Raw genomic sequence first — 16,524 nt, 5'->3', positions numbered from 1 at the left:
TTGAGCCAGGGGACATTTTAACGATAAACAATCTGTTAATTGATGAGAAAATCTGCAGATTAATCAGCTGATGAAACAAAGAAATGGTTGCTGATTTTTTTTATATATTTAACAAACATTTGATGTTCAAAATAACAGAAAATAGTGACAAAATTTCTTGAAACAAAATATATTCAGTTTAAAATGAGAACAATGTCTTTAAAGACGTTTTGAAAATAAAAAGTGACTTTTTAATTTCCAGTTAGTTCTGAAAGTCAATAATAGATAATTTATTTCAGCTCTAGTTTCTTCACCTTTAACATTCTCAGGAGCATAAATTGCTGTCAGTGGGTCGCCTCTGTGTTGCGTTCAAGGACAGTTTGACATCTAAAAACAGTAATTTGTTGTAAAAAAAAAAAAAAGAGTCGACAGCAAAGAAATAAATTTCCCAAACTGCAGTTGGCCAGATGATCCCTGGTGTGTTCGCGTGTTCGCGTGTTTCCTGGTGCAGTTTTAAAAGTTTTTAGTTTTCCTGCCTCCACAGACGGGAAACGAACTTCCTCCCCCCGAAACAAACAAACAAACAGGAAGTACCCGGACTGTCGTTGTGTTTGTGGCCAGCAGGTGAGAGACTGATGGGAGCGGCTGTGAGGATGATGATGAGGATGAGGATGATGATGATGGAGGAGGAGGAGGAAGCTGCTGTATGGATGCAGGACTTTAACATGTTCAGGTTCAGTGCCGAGCGTTGGAAGAAACGACTTGTACAGAAACGTAACGAAATAATTTTGGAGAAATAAAAGAACAAAAACAGAAGAGTCGGTTTGTTTTTATTGTTTTTAAGGAGCGACGTGGAGGTTAACGGAGGGTCAGTGAATGCACCCCAGAAATAGTCCTGATCAGAATTTTATTTTGCGATATGAACTTTTAAATAATCGACACACTTTCCAGTTTGTTACTGGTTTTTTTTTGTGACCTGCAGTTCTCTGTTTAGAGGAGTTATAAAAGATTGCTTTTAATTTGAAAATCCTATGTTTTACCGGATCAGGTCATCTATTCCAGACAGTTTTCAAGATGAACAAATCCAGATCTGCAGACTGACCGATCAGTGTAACAGTCAGCATTGGGTCACTTGAAGTGTTTTATTTTGAAGGGGACAGGAAACGGCACAATAGAACCCCCACCCGCGGTTTTCAAACCCTCTTCTGACCCACAACAAACTAAAAAAAACAGACGCGTGCTCATGACTGGTGCATTGTGGGTATTTTGCGCCAACCTTGAATAATAAAACAAAACGATCTCAGGTCTTCTGTGGTTTGTGATCGTTGTGACGGTTCAGGTCTTATTTCATGCTATTTATATGCAAATATAATATAATTGTATATATTTATTTATACGGTTCCCTTTAAGTATGCAGCTAAAATTCCGCCAGACAGTTTGGGTCAGAATGGCGCTTTTATTCTGAAAGAAGAAAACAGCGGAAGCCGTTCTCGTGCTACTTCCGGTTCTGCGGGCCGCCGCCACTGACAGGAAGTCATCCCTTCTGCCAAACCTTCAACTGTCTTCCGCAGTTTCCTTGTCGAACATAGCCGGCGAACACGCTCAGAAATCCGACCCGTTTGGACCCGGAACCGCCGAGATGGCGGAAGAAAACATTTTCATGTTCGTTCCCAATTTGATCGGTGAGTTATTTTACCGCCTCTGACAACACGGAGCTATCTCAGCGTTAGCCAACGTAACGTCACTGTAGATGCTGCTGAGACACTGGGACCAAAGTCCATTCAAAAAAAGGCCAAATTTAGACAATCTGGTTTAACTCTTTCATGTGTTTCCGTTTGACTAATGAACTTGAAGTCCGGAGGACAAATGAGGCCAAAACATGACAGAAACAAGAAGCTTAACTTACACTGAGTTTAATTCGATTTTTTTTAAATTTATTTTTTTAATCTACTTTTCACCTTGTTTACTGGGAAATGTTGGACTAAATAGAAAATATTTGCAAATCTTTGATTTAATTTTTTTTGGGGGCACAAATACAAATAAATGCTGTGAAAAGCTGGTTTAATCTGAACAGGAAACAATTACTTTAACTACATTAATAATAGATTCATCATCTAAGTTGTTGTAGTTTAAAAAAAAAGTTAAAAAAAAAAAAAAAAAAAATATATATATATATATATATATATATATATATATATATTCTGAATCCAGACTCTTAAATGAGGCTTTTATTTGGTTCATATCTTTTTACTAAACAAAAATTTCACATTTCAGCTACTCTGTGAAGCTGTGATTTAAATTTTCTGTCCATCTTTAACCGTAATATTTCCGTTGCCCAGGTTACGCCCGCGTGGTCCTGGCGCTGCTCTCCTTCTACCTGATGCCCTGCTGTCCGTGGCCGGCCGTCTTCTGCTACCTGCTCAGCGCGCTGCTCGACGCCTTCGACGGCCACGCCGCCCGAGCGCTCAACCAGTGTACGTATCCGAGCGCGTTGACTCCCCCCCCCCCCCCCGGGTCCAACGGCCTCCCAGCTGACTCTCTCTGTGTTTTTAATTTTTATTTTTCTACCAGCCACCAAGTTCGGCGCCATGATGGACATGCTGACGGACCGCTGCGCCACCATGTGTCTGCTGGTCAACCTGTCGCTGCTCTACCCGTCCTACACCTTCCTCTTCCAGATCAGCATGTGCGTGGACATCGCCAGCCACTGGCTGCACCTGCACAGGTGAGTCGGCGGCGTCCGATGACGATTTCCTGTGAGTGAATCCAGGTGAAACTTTTCAGTCTGTGAGCAGGCTTTCTTCTTCTTCTACACCTGTAGAGCGAGCCGACATTACTGAAACACTCAAGAAGCATTAAAGTACTTTTAAAAGGTCTCCGGGGGGGGGGGGGGGGGGGGGATTTTAACGTCTTCAAATTTAATTTCTAAAAGTTGTAGGTGTTGTTTGTTTTTTAATTTGCTGTCGGAGGGGACAGAAGCTAATATAATTTGGACGATTATAGTTAAAATAATCAGGAAGATATAGGTAATAAAATCAGTAAGTGGGCTGCGCTTATGTCACGAATAACAGATTTAATGTTTAAATCATGTGGGTCAATACAGGAAGTTTAGTCATTTATAAATAAAACATTTTATAGACATTTTATGGCCTTAAATAAAAAAAATAAAAAATGAAAAAGAATCGAGATAAATGTTCTCCGTTGTCTTCCTCAGCTCTACGATAAAAGGATCAGCGAGCCACAAGACCATCGACCTGTCGGGGAACCCCGTCCTCCGGATCTACTACACGTCCAAGGTGAGCGGTCGGGATGATTTATTGTTAAATCTGTTTGTTTCAAATTCAACAGAAAAGAAAAGAGCCGCGTTTTATTTATTTGTTTGTGTCCTGCAGCCGGTTCTGTTCGTGATGTGCGCCGGGAATGAGCTCTTCTTCTGTCTGCTGTACCTCCTCCATCACATCGAGGAGCCCGCAGGTAAGCGTCCGTCCTCAGACCCTCCTTTTCCTCACCTTCGTCTCGAGACCACGTCGGGCTGAGACGTCTCTGCGGCCTCATTTAACTTTTTTTTTTTTTTTTTTTAATTCATTTCATGTTTGTGAATGTTTTGTAATTCCCAACCTGAACCGTCAGACCAGACTACGCACGCATGCTGTGGGTCTGATGTCAGGAAAAAAAAATGAACACAGGGGAGGTTTAGATGGGTTCTTGCCTCCTTTTGGACTGTGCAAGACAGGAAGTGTTGGGACAGGAAGTGTTGACCATGTGTGTGTCTGCAGCCTGGCTCTACTGGCTGCAGGGAATCTGCGGGATCATCTGCCTGCTGAAATCGGGCATCAGCGTCGTGCACCTCATCACCGCCTCCCAGAACATGGCCGCCCTGGACGCCGCCGAGAGGGAGAGAGACTCGAAGAGGCAGTGAGGAGGAAGAGGGGGAGGAGGAGGAGAGGGAGGTGGAGGGGGGGTGGCGGAGTGGGAGGAGGAGGACGAAGAGGCAGCCAGATGTCGGTAACAGATCCACCGCGGGTTTATTTATTCTCACTTTATAACGAAGAGACGCTTCACGACCAAGCAAACAGATTCCAGAGGAGGCAGGTGAGAGTCTGAGAGGGTGATTTACTTTATTATGACTTGATTATTTACTTTATTATTGACTCTTGAGTTTCAAAACATCCAGAAATCACTTTTTTTCTCCTCTCATTTATTTTACAAGCAAACAACACAACATATGATGCAACAGGAAATCACAATATGAACTAATAACAAAAACAGAAACATGTAGACGAATCGATGGACGGGCGGTTGGTGCTTCTTCTTCTTCTTCTTCTTCTTCTTCTTCTTCTTCTTCCTCTCATACTTCTTACTATTCTTCTTCTTCTTCTAATTATTATTCTATTTAAGACACAGTTTTGTCCGCTCGTCTGCTGTGAACCAGAATCAAAGCATTTATTTATGGTATGTTAAGTCCATTTTTCATCATCAGGTCTCGCGTCTCAGATTTAATTTCACTGTGTCTGCTTGTAAAATAAACTTTCAGGAGCCCGGATGAAGTTACCGCGGCGACGTCACTCTCGTTTAATTTTGTAGGAGTCATTTATTCTGTGTGAAGCCGCACGTTTGTTTTCTTCACCGATGTTTTTTTTTGTTACGTTTTTAAAACTTCACCTGCTGCCTGAGGAGACGCAGGAAAAAGGAAATCGGGCCGACAAGCCGATATCGGATCAATAATTCTCACATATTTACAGATATTTAAAATCTGATGAGTCGCCCTTTATTCCTTCATCAAGTTTCGCAGATCAGTTAAAAACACGTAACTTCTCCGGTTTCGGCTTCAGACGCGAATATTCGGTCGTCCCTTCGTTTCCGTGATGTTTCTTTAAATATCTTTGTGTTTCTGACATGACGAGACGTTATTTTAAAACGACTTCTGACATCTCACCGACCAAACGAAAACAAATCTTTCGTGGAAAATAATCAAGTATTTAAAAATGGTGCATTGACGACCCAAAGTCGTTCTTATTGACGGTTTCTAACTGACTTGTGAACAATTATTTAACTTCACTAGAATCAGAGGAGAATTTCCGCTTTATTTCCCGCCGGCCGTGTTTAACGTTAACGTGTCTGTTGCTGTTGGCTGCTTTCCCAACAAAACCTGGAAACGCTACCGCGCTTTTAATTTGAAACGAGGGCTTTTAATTTGAAAGGGTTAGGTTAGGTAGTTACTTTATTAATCCCCGAGGGTTACAGGAAGTCATGGCATTTGGCCAACCAACGATGTATATAAAAATGGACGGAAGTCTGAAAAGTGAAGCCAGCTCAGGAGCCCCTTAAAGTGTAATACCACCGAGGGCCACCAGGGGGCGGCCTCCAAATTTTCTTTAGAGTAATCACGCTGTTTTGTTTCCCAGAATGTCTGCGAGCCTGCCGCATCGAAACACAACTGACACGTTAACGTTAAACAAACTGTCGGTAACTGTCGAGACACAAAGAAAAAATAAATAAAAAAATCCACTTTTATTCCTCATTTGTTTTGTTTTTATTGTTAATTTTTTTTTTTATTGATTAGAAACCCCGAAATCAACGACCAAAAACATCCGCTCGTTCTTATTAAAGAATAAAAATCCGAGATGAGAAGCGCTCCGTACGGAGCGAGTTCGTTCTTAAATATTCCTCTCGCGACATCCGAGCCACTATTTTCTGTTTTTATTTGTTTATTTGTGGAGATTATTGCTGACATTCGGTTTTGATTAAATGTTTTTTGGGGGGCTTTTGGAGGGACGGCGGGGGCTTATTGGAGATTTCTGACGTTCTTTATTTGTGGTAGACGAGGTGAGTTTCCAATTTTAATCTTCTTAGAAACAGCTAGTTATGCAAGTCATACGTTTACCTCATGTGAAGCGCACCAAGTATTACGTTTGTGGTTGTTTGAAGTCACGTTTGTGCTGTTGGTGTCCTAGAATGTATTATTACAAACAAATCTATATATAAACATGGAAGCCATGTCTTTAAATGTTCTATTTAAGAGAAATTAATTGTAGTAACTGAAATATTTTGATGGTTATTTTGTTTGGTTGGTTTGAATTTACTGTAAAAAAAAAAAAAAAAAAAAAAGCAGCTGCACAATAAAGACGATGAAAACACGCTGTTTGTTTTGCGCCTTTTAGAATTTTATTTCTCAAAATCAAAGCATAAAAACATGAAAACAGTGTTTTGAATAGAAAAACAAATACAAACTTCACAAACTGGAGAAGAAAGAAGAAAAAAAAAAAGGACAACATTTGAAATCCACCTAAGGTACCTTTAAAATATTAGATACATACAGTTAAAGCTAAACTGTAAGCATATGTTAAAAAAGGCTGCCATATTTTATTATATTTGGCAAGTATTACATCTTTTTAAGATAAAAGTTTGAAAACAAATATTATAGTATGAGTCACATGGAGCATTTTTCTGCACTGGCTATTTTTAATTTTAGTACCTTTTAAGTACTAAAATAAGTTTTAATATTTGAATGCAGGGATTGTAGCCAATGCATTTAAAAAAAAAAAAAAAAAATATATATATATATATATATTTGATACAAGCCGAAATAATGGCTGCCTCTTACTGAATGGCAGGAGGTTGTTATTATCCTCTTTGACTCCAACAGATAAGGGAGCCAACGTGAAATTTTAGATATTTTGAATGGAGTTTGGTGCGGCGCGCCGTCTGGCCCGTCTAGGAATGGACGTCATGTGTGTGGAGGTTAGATCCAGCTGTTGCACTTGCGCGCATCGTTACCTTTAAGATGCTCCGGGGATAAAGCCTTGTTTTAGCTAAACCCGACACCATTTTAGCCAAGAGTTTGTTCGCGTCTGACGAACACGGTCCGGACCGCCGGCCGGGTGTTTCCTCGCCGAGCAGCGGTGGATTTCTACCCGCGGAGCGAGGTGTGTGCGGGGAGGGGGGGGAATTAACGGCCGTGCTGAATCTATAAATGTCGGATTTCATTATTTGTCGGCCTACCGAGAAGTGGCGGCGGCGGCGGGGGCGAGAGGGACGGCGCGGCACGAGACGAGCCGAGACGGGGTCCGCGAGGAGGGTGCATACACAAAATACTTTCCCTTTAAAGCAGAGAGGGACAGAGGGGGTGAAGAAGAGATAAAAAAAAAAAAGAAAAAAAAAAAAAAAGAAAAGGAAGAAAGACAGAGAGGGAGGGAGGGCGAGAGGGAGCGAGTTTAAAAAAAAGAGAAAGATGTCATCCTGTCGATTGAAACACCGAGGCGGAGCCATGGACCGCGGCCGACCAGGAGCGCTCTAGTCAGGGGACGAGTTCTACGCAACGCCGAGGCTTGGAACCTGACGCTGCGGCCTTTCCCGGAGCTATCGCAAATAAATGCCTCCTGAACAGCTGCTGACGATGATTAGCACGTCTGGACTGCTCAAAATAAGCTATATTTTGCATGCAATTCACCAAATTTTTATTACAGTAGACATAAGCAAATAATATTAAAACGCACCATTAAAAGCAAAGCATGATACCAACCATTTTGTCGCATTTAAAAAAGCATCTTGTCAGTGCTTGTTTTGCCGCCAACAGACCGCCACGTTTAATTAATAACTCAGAGCAGCTTCAGCACTGATCCGTGTCGGCGGGTTTCCGTTTCTGCATTTGTCGATTAATGAGGCCGGGCAGGTAGACCACAGCTGCGGTACAAGGCCTCGGCTTCTCTTCCAGCTCTCGGAGCGGTCGTTCCCGGCTCCGCTGCCCTCCTCCCGCCCCTCTTCGGTCCCTCAGCCCGGTTCCATCTCGGCTCCTCAGGATGGACACCTCCTGGAGCAATTTCCTCTTTCAGGTAAGTGTTGACTGATGCTGCAGCAGCTTTGTGGGGTTTTCTTTGGGAAGGTGGGGGTGGGTGGGGGTGGGGGGGGGGGTGACATTTCTGCATGGGGGTTGCAGATGGAGGAGGGAGGGGAGGGGGGGTGGCAGAGGTCACAGAGGAGTCAGGAGGAGGTTGTGGGTTTGGATCCCGCTTTCCCACCTCCTGACCCGTTGTCTCCGGGTTCTGATTTATTTCCTAAATTAAATCCTAAATTCATCTCGTTGATTAACTTCTTTTAACTTTATTGAACCTCCTAGTTTTCTACTTAAAACCACATTAAAGTTTAGGTTTCATTAATCAAACAACCACTGAGCCCACGTCCGGCGTCGACACGCGTCGCCGGGTCAAAGAAAAACCTGTTTCCCCCTTTGAACACAAACCTGAGATGGATTATTAATCAAAAATACACCTCCGGTTATAACGGAGCTACATCAAACATGGAGATGTGTTATTGAAGATGTAAACAACACCGACAAATGTAGTTTAAACTTTCTTTTTAAGACGGTGGGGGGCAAAACAAAAAAAAGAAGCTTTTAAAAAGTGTAAATATTAGTTTTTAAAAGCAGCAAAGTGTAAAATGGATTCAGTTCAAAATGTTGTTGTTATGTTTTGGAAGATTGTAAACCGACGATAAGAGAAATACTGAGATCGGCAGTGAGTTTACAACAGAGAACCAGGAAACGGAATAACTGACGCATGTTGTTGTTGTTGTTGTTGTTGTTGTTGACGTTGACGACCTCCTGCAGACGCCGTCGACTCAGGGCCAACCGGAGACGCCGCTTCAGTCGGAGCTGCTGCCCGACCTGACCGGCTCGGCTCAGAGTCCTCCGGACGAGCACATCGTGACGCCGCCGTCCACCGTGGACACGGCCGCGCTGAGCGAGGAGCCGCTGCCCGGTGAGGAAGGGGGCGGGGCCTCAGTTACACCTGTCCGTTACACCAAGCCACTAAAAAAAAAAAAAAATAAAAAAAAAAAGTCTTCGGTCACGTTGAAAACATCAAATTTTGAGCTTTCGATGGTTTCGGGTTTCACTCTGAATAATGTCTTCTTCTTTTTTTTTTATATATAATTAAAGCTGCAAACTATCGAACTCTCAAATTAAACGACTTATTAATAAAATAAAACGAGGGAAAAGAAAAACCTCACTTTTCGTTTTCGTTTTTTTTCTTCTTTTTGACCCGGTTTGTTCTCCGTACGCAGGAACGTTATTCCTCTTTGTCGGCGTGATCGTTCCTTTCGATGGACAGATCGCGAATTCTGACTTGAACTTTGAACTTTACTTTGTGTCCGACAGCGAAGCCGCTCCCCAAACCGGGCCGGCCCGCCCACATCTGTGCCACCTGCAACAAGGAGTTCAAGAACAGCTACAACCTGCGGCGGCACCAGTCGGTGCACACGGGCATCAAGATGAAGGACCGGGCGGCGCGGGAGAAGGAGGACGCGGCGAAGGGGGGCCGGGTGGAGAAGCAGACGGTGCCGCTGTCCCTCCTCCACCTCACCCTGCCCCCACCGCAGCAGCAGCAGCAGCAGCAGCAGCAGCAGCAGCCCCTCCCTCCCCCCGCCGCCGTCGTCGTCTCCGCCGCCCCGGACGCCCTCCCCCAGCCCGGTCAGCACGCCAACCAGCAGAGCCAGCCGGTCTCTGTGTCCATCGCCCCGGCAACCGTAACCATGGCTGCGCCGCCTCAACCCATCCAGGCAGCTGTTGTTGTCATCGGGTCCATGGAGCAGGTGGGTTTCGCTGGAGAGCCGCCAGCCAGGGGGAGGGGGTGAGGCGAGGGGGCGGGTCGGAGGGGCGGGGCGAGAGGCGAGGGGGCGGGGCGGGGGAGAGGCGGGGGCGGGGCTAAAGTCACCGTTTTACTTTTTTTTCCCAGTGAAAACAGCAACAAGCCTCCAAATCTCTCGACGTCTCGTCTTCATTATCAACACGGCCGCCGATAATTATCATTATTAATTAATCCGACAGTTCTAACGCCGACTCAATGAAAGTTTTGTTTCCGTCGCATTTTTAAATCACGTTTTCCTCTGCGACATTTTGGTCGTGTTTTCTTCTCCACCTTTTGGGCGAGTTTCTCTCCGCGACGTTTTATTCTCGTTTTTCTCGGCAACGTTTTATTTGTGTTTTTCTCGGCGACGTCGTAATAGTAGCCCTAAAGTTTTTAGTTTTTAGTAAGTTTTTAGTTTCCAAAAGTTTTTCTCAGCCGTAAAGTTTTGTATTTCTCGGGAATGTTTTAATCGCGTTTTTCTCCGGTCATTTAATTTGCGTTTTTCTCGGCAACCATTTTGTTCGCATTTTTCTGGGCGCATTTTTAGTCGTAGCCGTAAAGTTTGGTATTTCCGTGGCAACGTTTCAGTCACACTTTCCTTCGTGACCCCAAAGTCGTGTTGAACGTCGCGAGGCTGCGGCTCGTCTCCGTGTTTGCGTACGGTTACCACGGTTACGTGTGCTCTGCGGCGCGGTGAACGTTAGTTAGTTCGTAAATCAGTTTTTGTTGTGAAAAGTTAATAAAAAAAACAGTGACTTGTTTTTCTTTTGAGGTTTATTTATATTTATATATTTATATTAAAAAAAAAAACTACCTTCAGCATCGAGGACGGTTGGACATAGCGTCTCCCTTTCTGGCCCGTAGAACCCGATCCCGATCCCGATCCCGAACACCAACCAGGTGAGGAAGAACCACGCCTGCGAGGCCTGCGGGAAAGCTTTCCGGGACGTCTACCACCTCAACCGCCACCGTCTGTCCCACTCGGACGAGAAGCCGTACTCGTGTCCGATCTGCCAGCAGCGCTTCAAGAGGAAAGACAGGATGAGCTACCACGTCCGCTCGCACCAGGGCGGCGTGGAGAAACCGTACGTCTGCCCGCACTGCGCCAAGGCCTTCTCTCGGTACGCACTCGGACGCACCACGGTCCCCTGCTGATGGTAGCGCTAACCCGCGTGGATAAGCTAGCATTAGCTACTGGGAATTTAGCGTACGGCTAAGCTAACGTTAGCCTCAGTGACTGTTGCGTGCTGCTAAGCTAACGTTAGCCTCAGTGACTGTTGCGTGCTGCTAAGCTAACGTTAGCCTCAGTGACTGTTGTGTGCTGCTAAGCTAACGTTAGCCTCAGTGACTGTTGCGTGCTGCTAAGCTAACGTTAGCCTCAGTGACTGTTGTGTGCGGCTAAGCTAACGTTAGCCTCAGTGAATGTTGTGTGCGGCTAAGCTAACGTTAGCCTCAGTGAATGTTGTGTGCTGCTAAGCTAACGTTAGCCTCAGTGACTGTTGTGTGCGGCTAAGCTAACGTTAGCCTCAGTGAATGTTGCGTGCTGCTAAGCTAACGTTAGCCTCAGTGACTGTTGTGTGCGGCTAAGCTAACGTTAGCCTCAGTGACTGTTGTGTGCTGCTAAGCTAACGTTAGCCTCAGTGAATGTTGTGTGCGGCTAAGCTAACGTTAGCCTCAGTGACTGTTGTGTGCTGCTAAGCTAACGTTAGCCTCAGTGAATGTTGTGTGCGGCTAAGCTAACGTTAGCCTCAGTGACTGTGCTGCTAAGCTAACGTTAGCCTCAGTGAATGTTGTGTGCTGCTAAGCTAACGTTAGCCTCAGTGACTGTTGTGTGCTGCTAAGCTAACGTTAGCCTCAGTGAATGTTGTGTGCTGCTAAGCTAACGTTAGCCTCAGTGACTGTTGTGTGCTGCTAAGCTAACGTTAGCCTCAGTGACTGTTGTGTGCTGCTAAGCTAACTTTAGCCTCTGTGAATGATGTGTCCGGCTAAGCTAACATTAGCCTCTGTGAATGGTGTGTGCTGCTAAGCTAACGTTAGCCTCTGCGAATGATGTGTCTGGCTAAGCTAACATTAACCTCAGTGAATGTCGTGTGTGGCTAAGCTAACATTAGCCTCAGTGAATGTTGTGTGCTGCTAAGCTAACGTTAGCCTCAGTGAATGTCGTGTGCTGCTAAGCTAACATTAGCCTCTGTGAATGATGTGTGGGGTGGCGCAGTGGTTAGCATTGTCGCCTCACAGCAAAAAGGTTCTGGATTCAAATCCGGTCCTGGGCCTTTCTGTGTGGAGTTTGCATGTTCTCCCTGTGCTTGCGTGGGTTCTCTCCGGGTGCTCCGGCTTCCTCCCAACATCCAAAAACAGGCACCTCAGGTTAATTGGTGGTTCTACAAATCGTCCTTAGGTGTGAATGGTCTTTGTTTCCGTCAGTCTCTCTGTGGCCCTGGGAGGGAGGCTGTAGCTCAGTCAGTAGACTGGGCTGCACACCAATCAGAAGGTTGGTGGTTCAGTCCCCAGCTCCTCCCACCCACATGCACAAGTGTCCCTGAGCAAGACACTGAACCCTAAAAATTATTTTTTTTAAATACTCCCAATGATGTACCATCAGTATGTTGTAAGTCACTTTGGATAAAAGCATCAGCTAAATGAAAGGTAATGTAATGTAAATGTGTGCAGCTAAGCTAACATACATTGTTGTTGTTGTTGTTGCTGCCTTCACGGTGACAAGAACCTCAGGAAATGTTCTCATTTTATTTCTGGTTCTGGTTCTTTTCAGGCCGGACCATCTCAACAGTCACGTCCGACAGGTTCACTCCACAGAGAGACCGTTCAAGTGCACGGTAACGTGTTTGTTTACTGCCGTCGGTGATTAAAGTCCAGCTGTCACATCCTCCCTCATTTTAAACATGAAAAACAGTTTCTAACCTCCAGAATGACTTATGATTGTACTTTTTTTATGCTGCACTGCACTTCCTGCTTTTACTGTTATGATTGAAAACCTCTAAATCTTTAAGGTTAAAGTTAATGAATATTTATGTAAATAAATATCCATATCTATATAAATATCTTTATATAAAAAGAGATATTTCCTCTACGAGAGAACTCCCTTAAAAAAACTATTTTTTTGGAATGTTTTAATATTTTTTTGCTGCAGGGTATCTGTATGTAAAATATATTTTTTAGCTCAACTACATGTTTGTTTACCTTTATAAAATACACTCCAGGTCCAGATTAATAAACGACAATATTTTTACCTGCAGCAGCAAAAATGTGGAATAAGTGTTCGTGAAATCCCGGGTTTGGTAACTGATTCTGGGTTTAGTTCGGTGTGACTTTCAGCAGGTGTGCTTCGGTGTCATTTTGTATTTCAACGTTCAAACTGTTGAAATATTTTTGATTTATTTACAATTTTACAGACACTTACATTTGGTTATCTGAAGCTGTAAATGTGAGCACGTGTTTAACGACAGAAAATAACATAAAATATGGAATATTTGTTTTATATTTTCCTGTCATGTGAATTCATTCTGACGTTATTCATGTTGTGTGTGCGTGTGTGTGTGTGTGTGTGTGTGTGTGTGTGTGTATGTATGTATGTATGTATATATACATATATATATATTTTTTTTTTTTTAATTTTTTTTTTAAATGTCCTTGTTTTCCCTCAGACGTGCACGTCTGCGTTCGCCACGCGGGACCGGCTGCGCGCCCACCTGATCCGACACGAGGAAAAGGTTCCGTGTCACATCTGCGGGAAGCTGCTGTCGGCCGCGTACATCACGGATCACATGAGGGTCCACAACCAGTCGCAGCACCACGCCTGCCATCTGTGCAATCGCAGTAAGACGCAGCACACGCCACCGCCGGCATTTTTGAATCCACACGCCACAGAGTACATGTTTAAATCCACACGGCTGCAAGACGAGCAGGGTGTTTTTTTTTTGTTTTTTTTTATTTAAAGGACTCGTCCGTGTTTTTATCGCAGCATCACAACTGAACGGATTGTTTGATTAAAAACTGACGTTTAAAGGTTCTACTGGGATTTTTTTTTTTTTTTCACCTCTAAAAGCAGACATGTCCGTATGTCCTGCAGGCTTCACCACGCTCACCTACCTGCGTGTCCACGCCCAGAAGCACCACGGCCAGGAGTGGAAGGAGAGCGGCGGGGCGCGGGGGGGTTTTGGTGGGACGGGGGCCGGCGGGGTGCTGCTCTGCCAGCTGTGCGGCGTGCAGTGCAAGACGGCCACGCAGCTCCAGGGTCACATGGGCACCCACGCCGGCCAGGGAGAGCCGGGCCCCGACCCGACCGGCGCCGGCACCACCAGCGTATCCGTCGCCGTGTCCAGCGCCAGCACAGTGGGACTGCTGGTCACTGACTGCTCCGGTATCGCACCCCAACCCCACAGCTAGCAGGCTGGGGGGGCGGGGAGGGAAGGGAGGGGGGATTATGGAGGAGAGGACGGACGGACGGGCGGGCGGACAGCCGCCTCCTAGAGCTGGAAGATGGAGTTCAGCAGCAGGTAACAGTTTTCCATGTTTGTGCAACAGGTGTGTTCTTCATGTTGTGTAACAGGTGTGTTCTTCATGTTGTGTAACAGGTGTGTTCTTCATGTTGTGTAACAGGTGTGTTCTTCATGTTTGTGTAACAGGTGTGTTCTTCATGTTGTGTAACAGGTGTGTTCTTCATGTTTGTGTAACAGGTGTGTTCTTCATGTTTGTGCAACAGGTGTGTTCTTCATGTTGTGTAACAGGTGTGTTCTTCATGTTGTGTAACAGGTGTGTTCTTCATGTTGTGTAACAGGTGTGTTCTTCATGTTGTGTAACAGGTGTGTTCTTCATGTTTGTGTAACAGGTGTGTTCTTCATGTTGTGTAACAGGTGTGTTCTTCATGTTTGTGTAACAGGTGTGTTCTTCATGTTGTGTAACAGGTGTGTTCTTCATGTTGTGTAACAGGTGTGTTCTTCATGTTTGTGTAACAGGTGTGTTCTTCATGTTTGTGCAACAGGTGTGTTCTTCATGTTGTGTAACAGGTGTGTTCTTCATGTTGTGTAACAGGTGTGTTCTTCATGTTGTGTAACAGGTGTGTTCTTCATGTTTGTGTAACAGGTGTGTTCTTCATGTTTGTGTAACAGGTGTGTTCTTCATGTTGTGTAACAGGTGTGTTCTTCATGTTTGTGTAACAGGTGTGTTCTTCATGTTGTGTAACAGGTGTGTTCTTCATGTTTGTGTAACAGGTGTGTTCTTCATGTTTGTGTAACAGGTGTGTTCTTCATGTTTGTGTAACAGGTGTGTTCTTCATGTTTGTGTAACAGGTGTGTTCTTCATGTTTGTGCAACAGGTGTGTTCTTCATGTTGTGTAACAGGTGTGTTCTTCATGTTTGTGTAAAGACACCACAGACCAGCAGTCTCAGTTCGTCGGTTCATCCTGATGATGGACAGACAGTCGGTCACCGGACTGTTCTTGAATTATTTTATCTTCAGAAATTTTAATTTAATTTAATTTATGCAGCGTCAAATCAGTCACCTGTGGAAACCTTAACGTAATAAAACCTACATTACAGAGGAACCCAACAAATCCCACATGAGTAACAGGAGGAAGGAAAAACTGTCTTTTTAAAAGAAGGAAGATGTAAAACTCTCCTTTTAACAGGAAGAAAACCTCCAACAGTAGGAATGAAAAAAACTCAAGAAAAACTGTCTTTTAACAGGAAGAAAAGCTGAAAAATTCTTCACGTCTCAGTTTTTAGGGTGAAACATGAATGTGCAGTTTTGTTTTTGACCGCAGTGTCCAGTGAAATAAAAAAGGAGCAATAATAGCACACGAATGAATAAAAATCTGTAGTTTCCACGTTTGCATTTTAATAGAACTTGTTTTTCATTTTATTTTTTTTCAGGTAGTTTCCGAGCAGGCGGCCTCCGATCGGGAGAATCTTCCTCGTCCGTCGGATGATTTCACAAAGACGACGTCCTTTTTTTGGACCTTTTTATTGTTTGTTTTTATTTGTCTGTGATTTTTGGATCTCCGTCAATATTAAACAGCTGATCTGCCTCCGACGCAGAGACACAAACACTTTAAACTGTACAAACTCTACAGGGGGAGGAAGAGACCCGAAGGAAAACCTCATCGAGGAGGACAAACGATGTGTATTTCTACTCACACGGCTTTTTCCGCAACTAGCTGTCATCACGTCGTCGTTTTTCATTTTCAACCGACTCGACGCAGCCGCTCATGATTTTTGTAAAAGCCGTCGCTGTTTTTACACCGTTTCTATTCCGTGATTTCAGTGTTGGTTTATAACGAGGAAAATGACTTGACTTGACATCCCGTGACGCGACTTATTATCGACTTCTCTTCTAATTTATTACGAAAACAAGTCTCCAGTTTGCCTTTTGTCAGATCCTGTTGGAGCGAGTGTTTCTGACGGGTGTACATACACTTTTATATGGCTGATAAAGGCAAACCAATAGTTGTTGGTGTATATATACGCTCTCCTTCCCCTCCACCCCCCCCCCCCCATGGACATTGAATGTGCATAACTTCTCTGCTTCATATGATCTTTGTTCTTACTCTGGATGCTGATTTGTAACTCTTGAAAAAGATAAATTGCCATGTGATTTGTAGCTACCTTGGTGACACATTTTTCTGTGGCTGTGCATATTGATTGTACTTGAAGCATAGTGCATAGCGCCTCGTTAATATTACTGTATTAAAAAGGCAGTGAAATGCGTGTGTGGATTCAAGTTGATATGATATATCATATGGAGTCATGGGAAAGCCATAAAAAAGAAATTTGTAAAAATAATTACAAAAATTTTTTAAAAGAGGAATAAATGAGTAAATTAACAAAAGGAAATAAAAGATTAAATAAATGTGGAAATATAAAGACTAATAACAAAGTATAAAAGAATAATTAGAAGCATTTTTATG

At 44.0% G+C, this 16,524-nt stretch overlaps 2 protein-coding genes across 5 annotated transcripts; both read left to right on the top strand.

Moving 5' to 3' along the window:
* Positions 1–1,491: 1,491 nt before the first annotated feature.
* On the top strand, positions 1,492–6,117 carry cdipt (CDP-diacylglycerol--inositol 3-phosphatidyltransferase (phosphatidylinositol synthase)). Its single transcript, XM_069165276.1, has 6 exons — positions 1,492–1,661; positions 2,319–2,453; positions 2,551–2,704; positions 3,194–3,275; positions 3,372–3,453; positions 3,756–6,117. The coding sequence occupies exons 1-6, from the start codon at positions 1,619–1,621 to the stop codon at positions 3,896–3,898; spliced, it is 639 nt and encodes a 212-aa protein (XP_069021377.1). The 5' UTR covers positions 1,492–1,618; the 3' UTR covers positions 3,899–6,117.
* Positions 6,118–7,684: 1,567 nt separating this feature from the next.
* On the top strand, positions 7,685–16,324 carry LOC138207775 (myc-associated zinc finger protein). 4 transcript variants are annotated; one of them, XM_069165275.1, is made up of 8 exons: positions 7,685–7,811; positions 8,585–8,735; positions 9,139–9,567; positions 10,467–10,687; positions 12,373–12,436; positions 13,265–13,436; positions 13,690–14,116; positions 15,491–16,324. In XM_069165275.1, exons 1-7 carry the CDS (start codon positions 7,779–7,781, stop codon positions 13,970–13,972), a joined length of 1,353 nt encoding a protein of 450 aa, XP_069021376.1. In that variant the 5' UTR covers positions 7,685–7,778; the 3' UTR covers positions 13,973–14,116; positions 15,491–16,324. The 4 variants fall into 4 exon arrangements, with proteins under 4 accessions (XP_069021376.1, XP_069021375.1, XP_069021374.1 ...); XM_069165274.1 differs by having other exon boundaries at positions 10,467–10,723; XM_069165273.1 differs by having other exon boundaries at positions 9,134–9,567.
* The last annotated feature ends 200 nt before the right edge of the window (positions 16,325–16,524 follow it).

The sequence above is a fragment of the Embiotoca jacksoni genome, unplaced genomic scaffold, assembly GCF_022577435.1.
Source record: "Embiotoca jacksoni isolate LCO1_2020_lvr unplaced genomic scaffold, fEmbJac1.0.p SCAF_34, whole genome shotgun sequence".
Taxonomy (NCBI): domain Eukaryota; kingdom Metazoa; phylum Chordata; class Actinopteri; family Embiotocidae; genus Embiotoca; species Embiotoca jacksoni.
Note: the sequence above shows the minus strand (reverse complement) of the source record. Positions and strands in the feature narration are given on the sequence as shown.

What these genes read in the sequence shown, in the direction of transcription:
- cdipt (XM_069165276.1), top strand. Translation starts at nt 1,619, where the DNA reads ATGGCGGAAGAAAACATTTTCATGTTCGTTCCCAATTTGATCG. An exon ending in GGATCTACTACACGTCCAAG is followed by an intron (nt 3,276 to 3,371) that starts GTGAGCGGTCGG and finishes TGTGTCCTGCAG; the next exon opens with CCGGTTCTGTTCGTGATGTG. An exon ending in TCACATCGAGGAGCCCGCAG is followed by an intron (nt 3,454 to 3,755) that starts GTAAGCGTCCGT and finishes GTGTGTCTGCAG; the next exon opens with CCTGGCTCTACTGGCTGCAG.
- LOC138207775 (XM_069165272.1), top strand. Translation starts at nt 7,779, where the DNA reads ATGGACACCTCCTGGAGCAATTTCCTCTTTCAG. An exon ending in AGAGACCGTTCAAGTGCACG is followed by an intron (nt 12,437 to 13,264) that starts GTAACGTGTTTG and finishes GTTTTCCCTCAG; the next exon opens with ACGTGCACGTCTGCGTTCGC. An exon ending in CTGCCATCTGTGCAATCGCA is followed by an intron (nt 13,437 to 13,689) that starts GTAAGACGCAGC and finishes TATGTCCTGCAG; the next exon opens with GCTTCACCACGCTCACCTAC.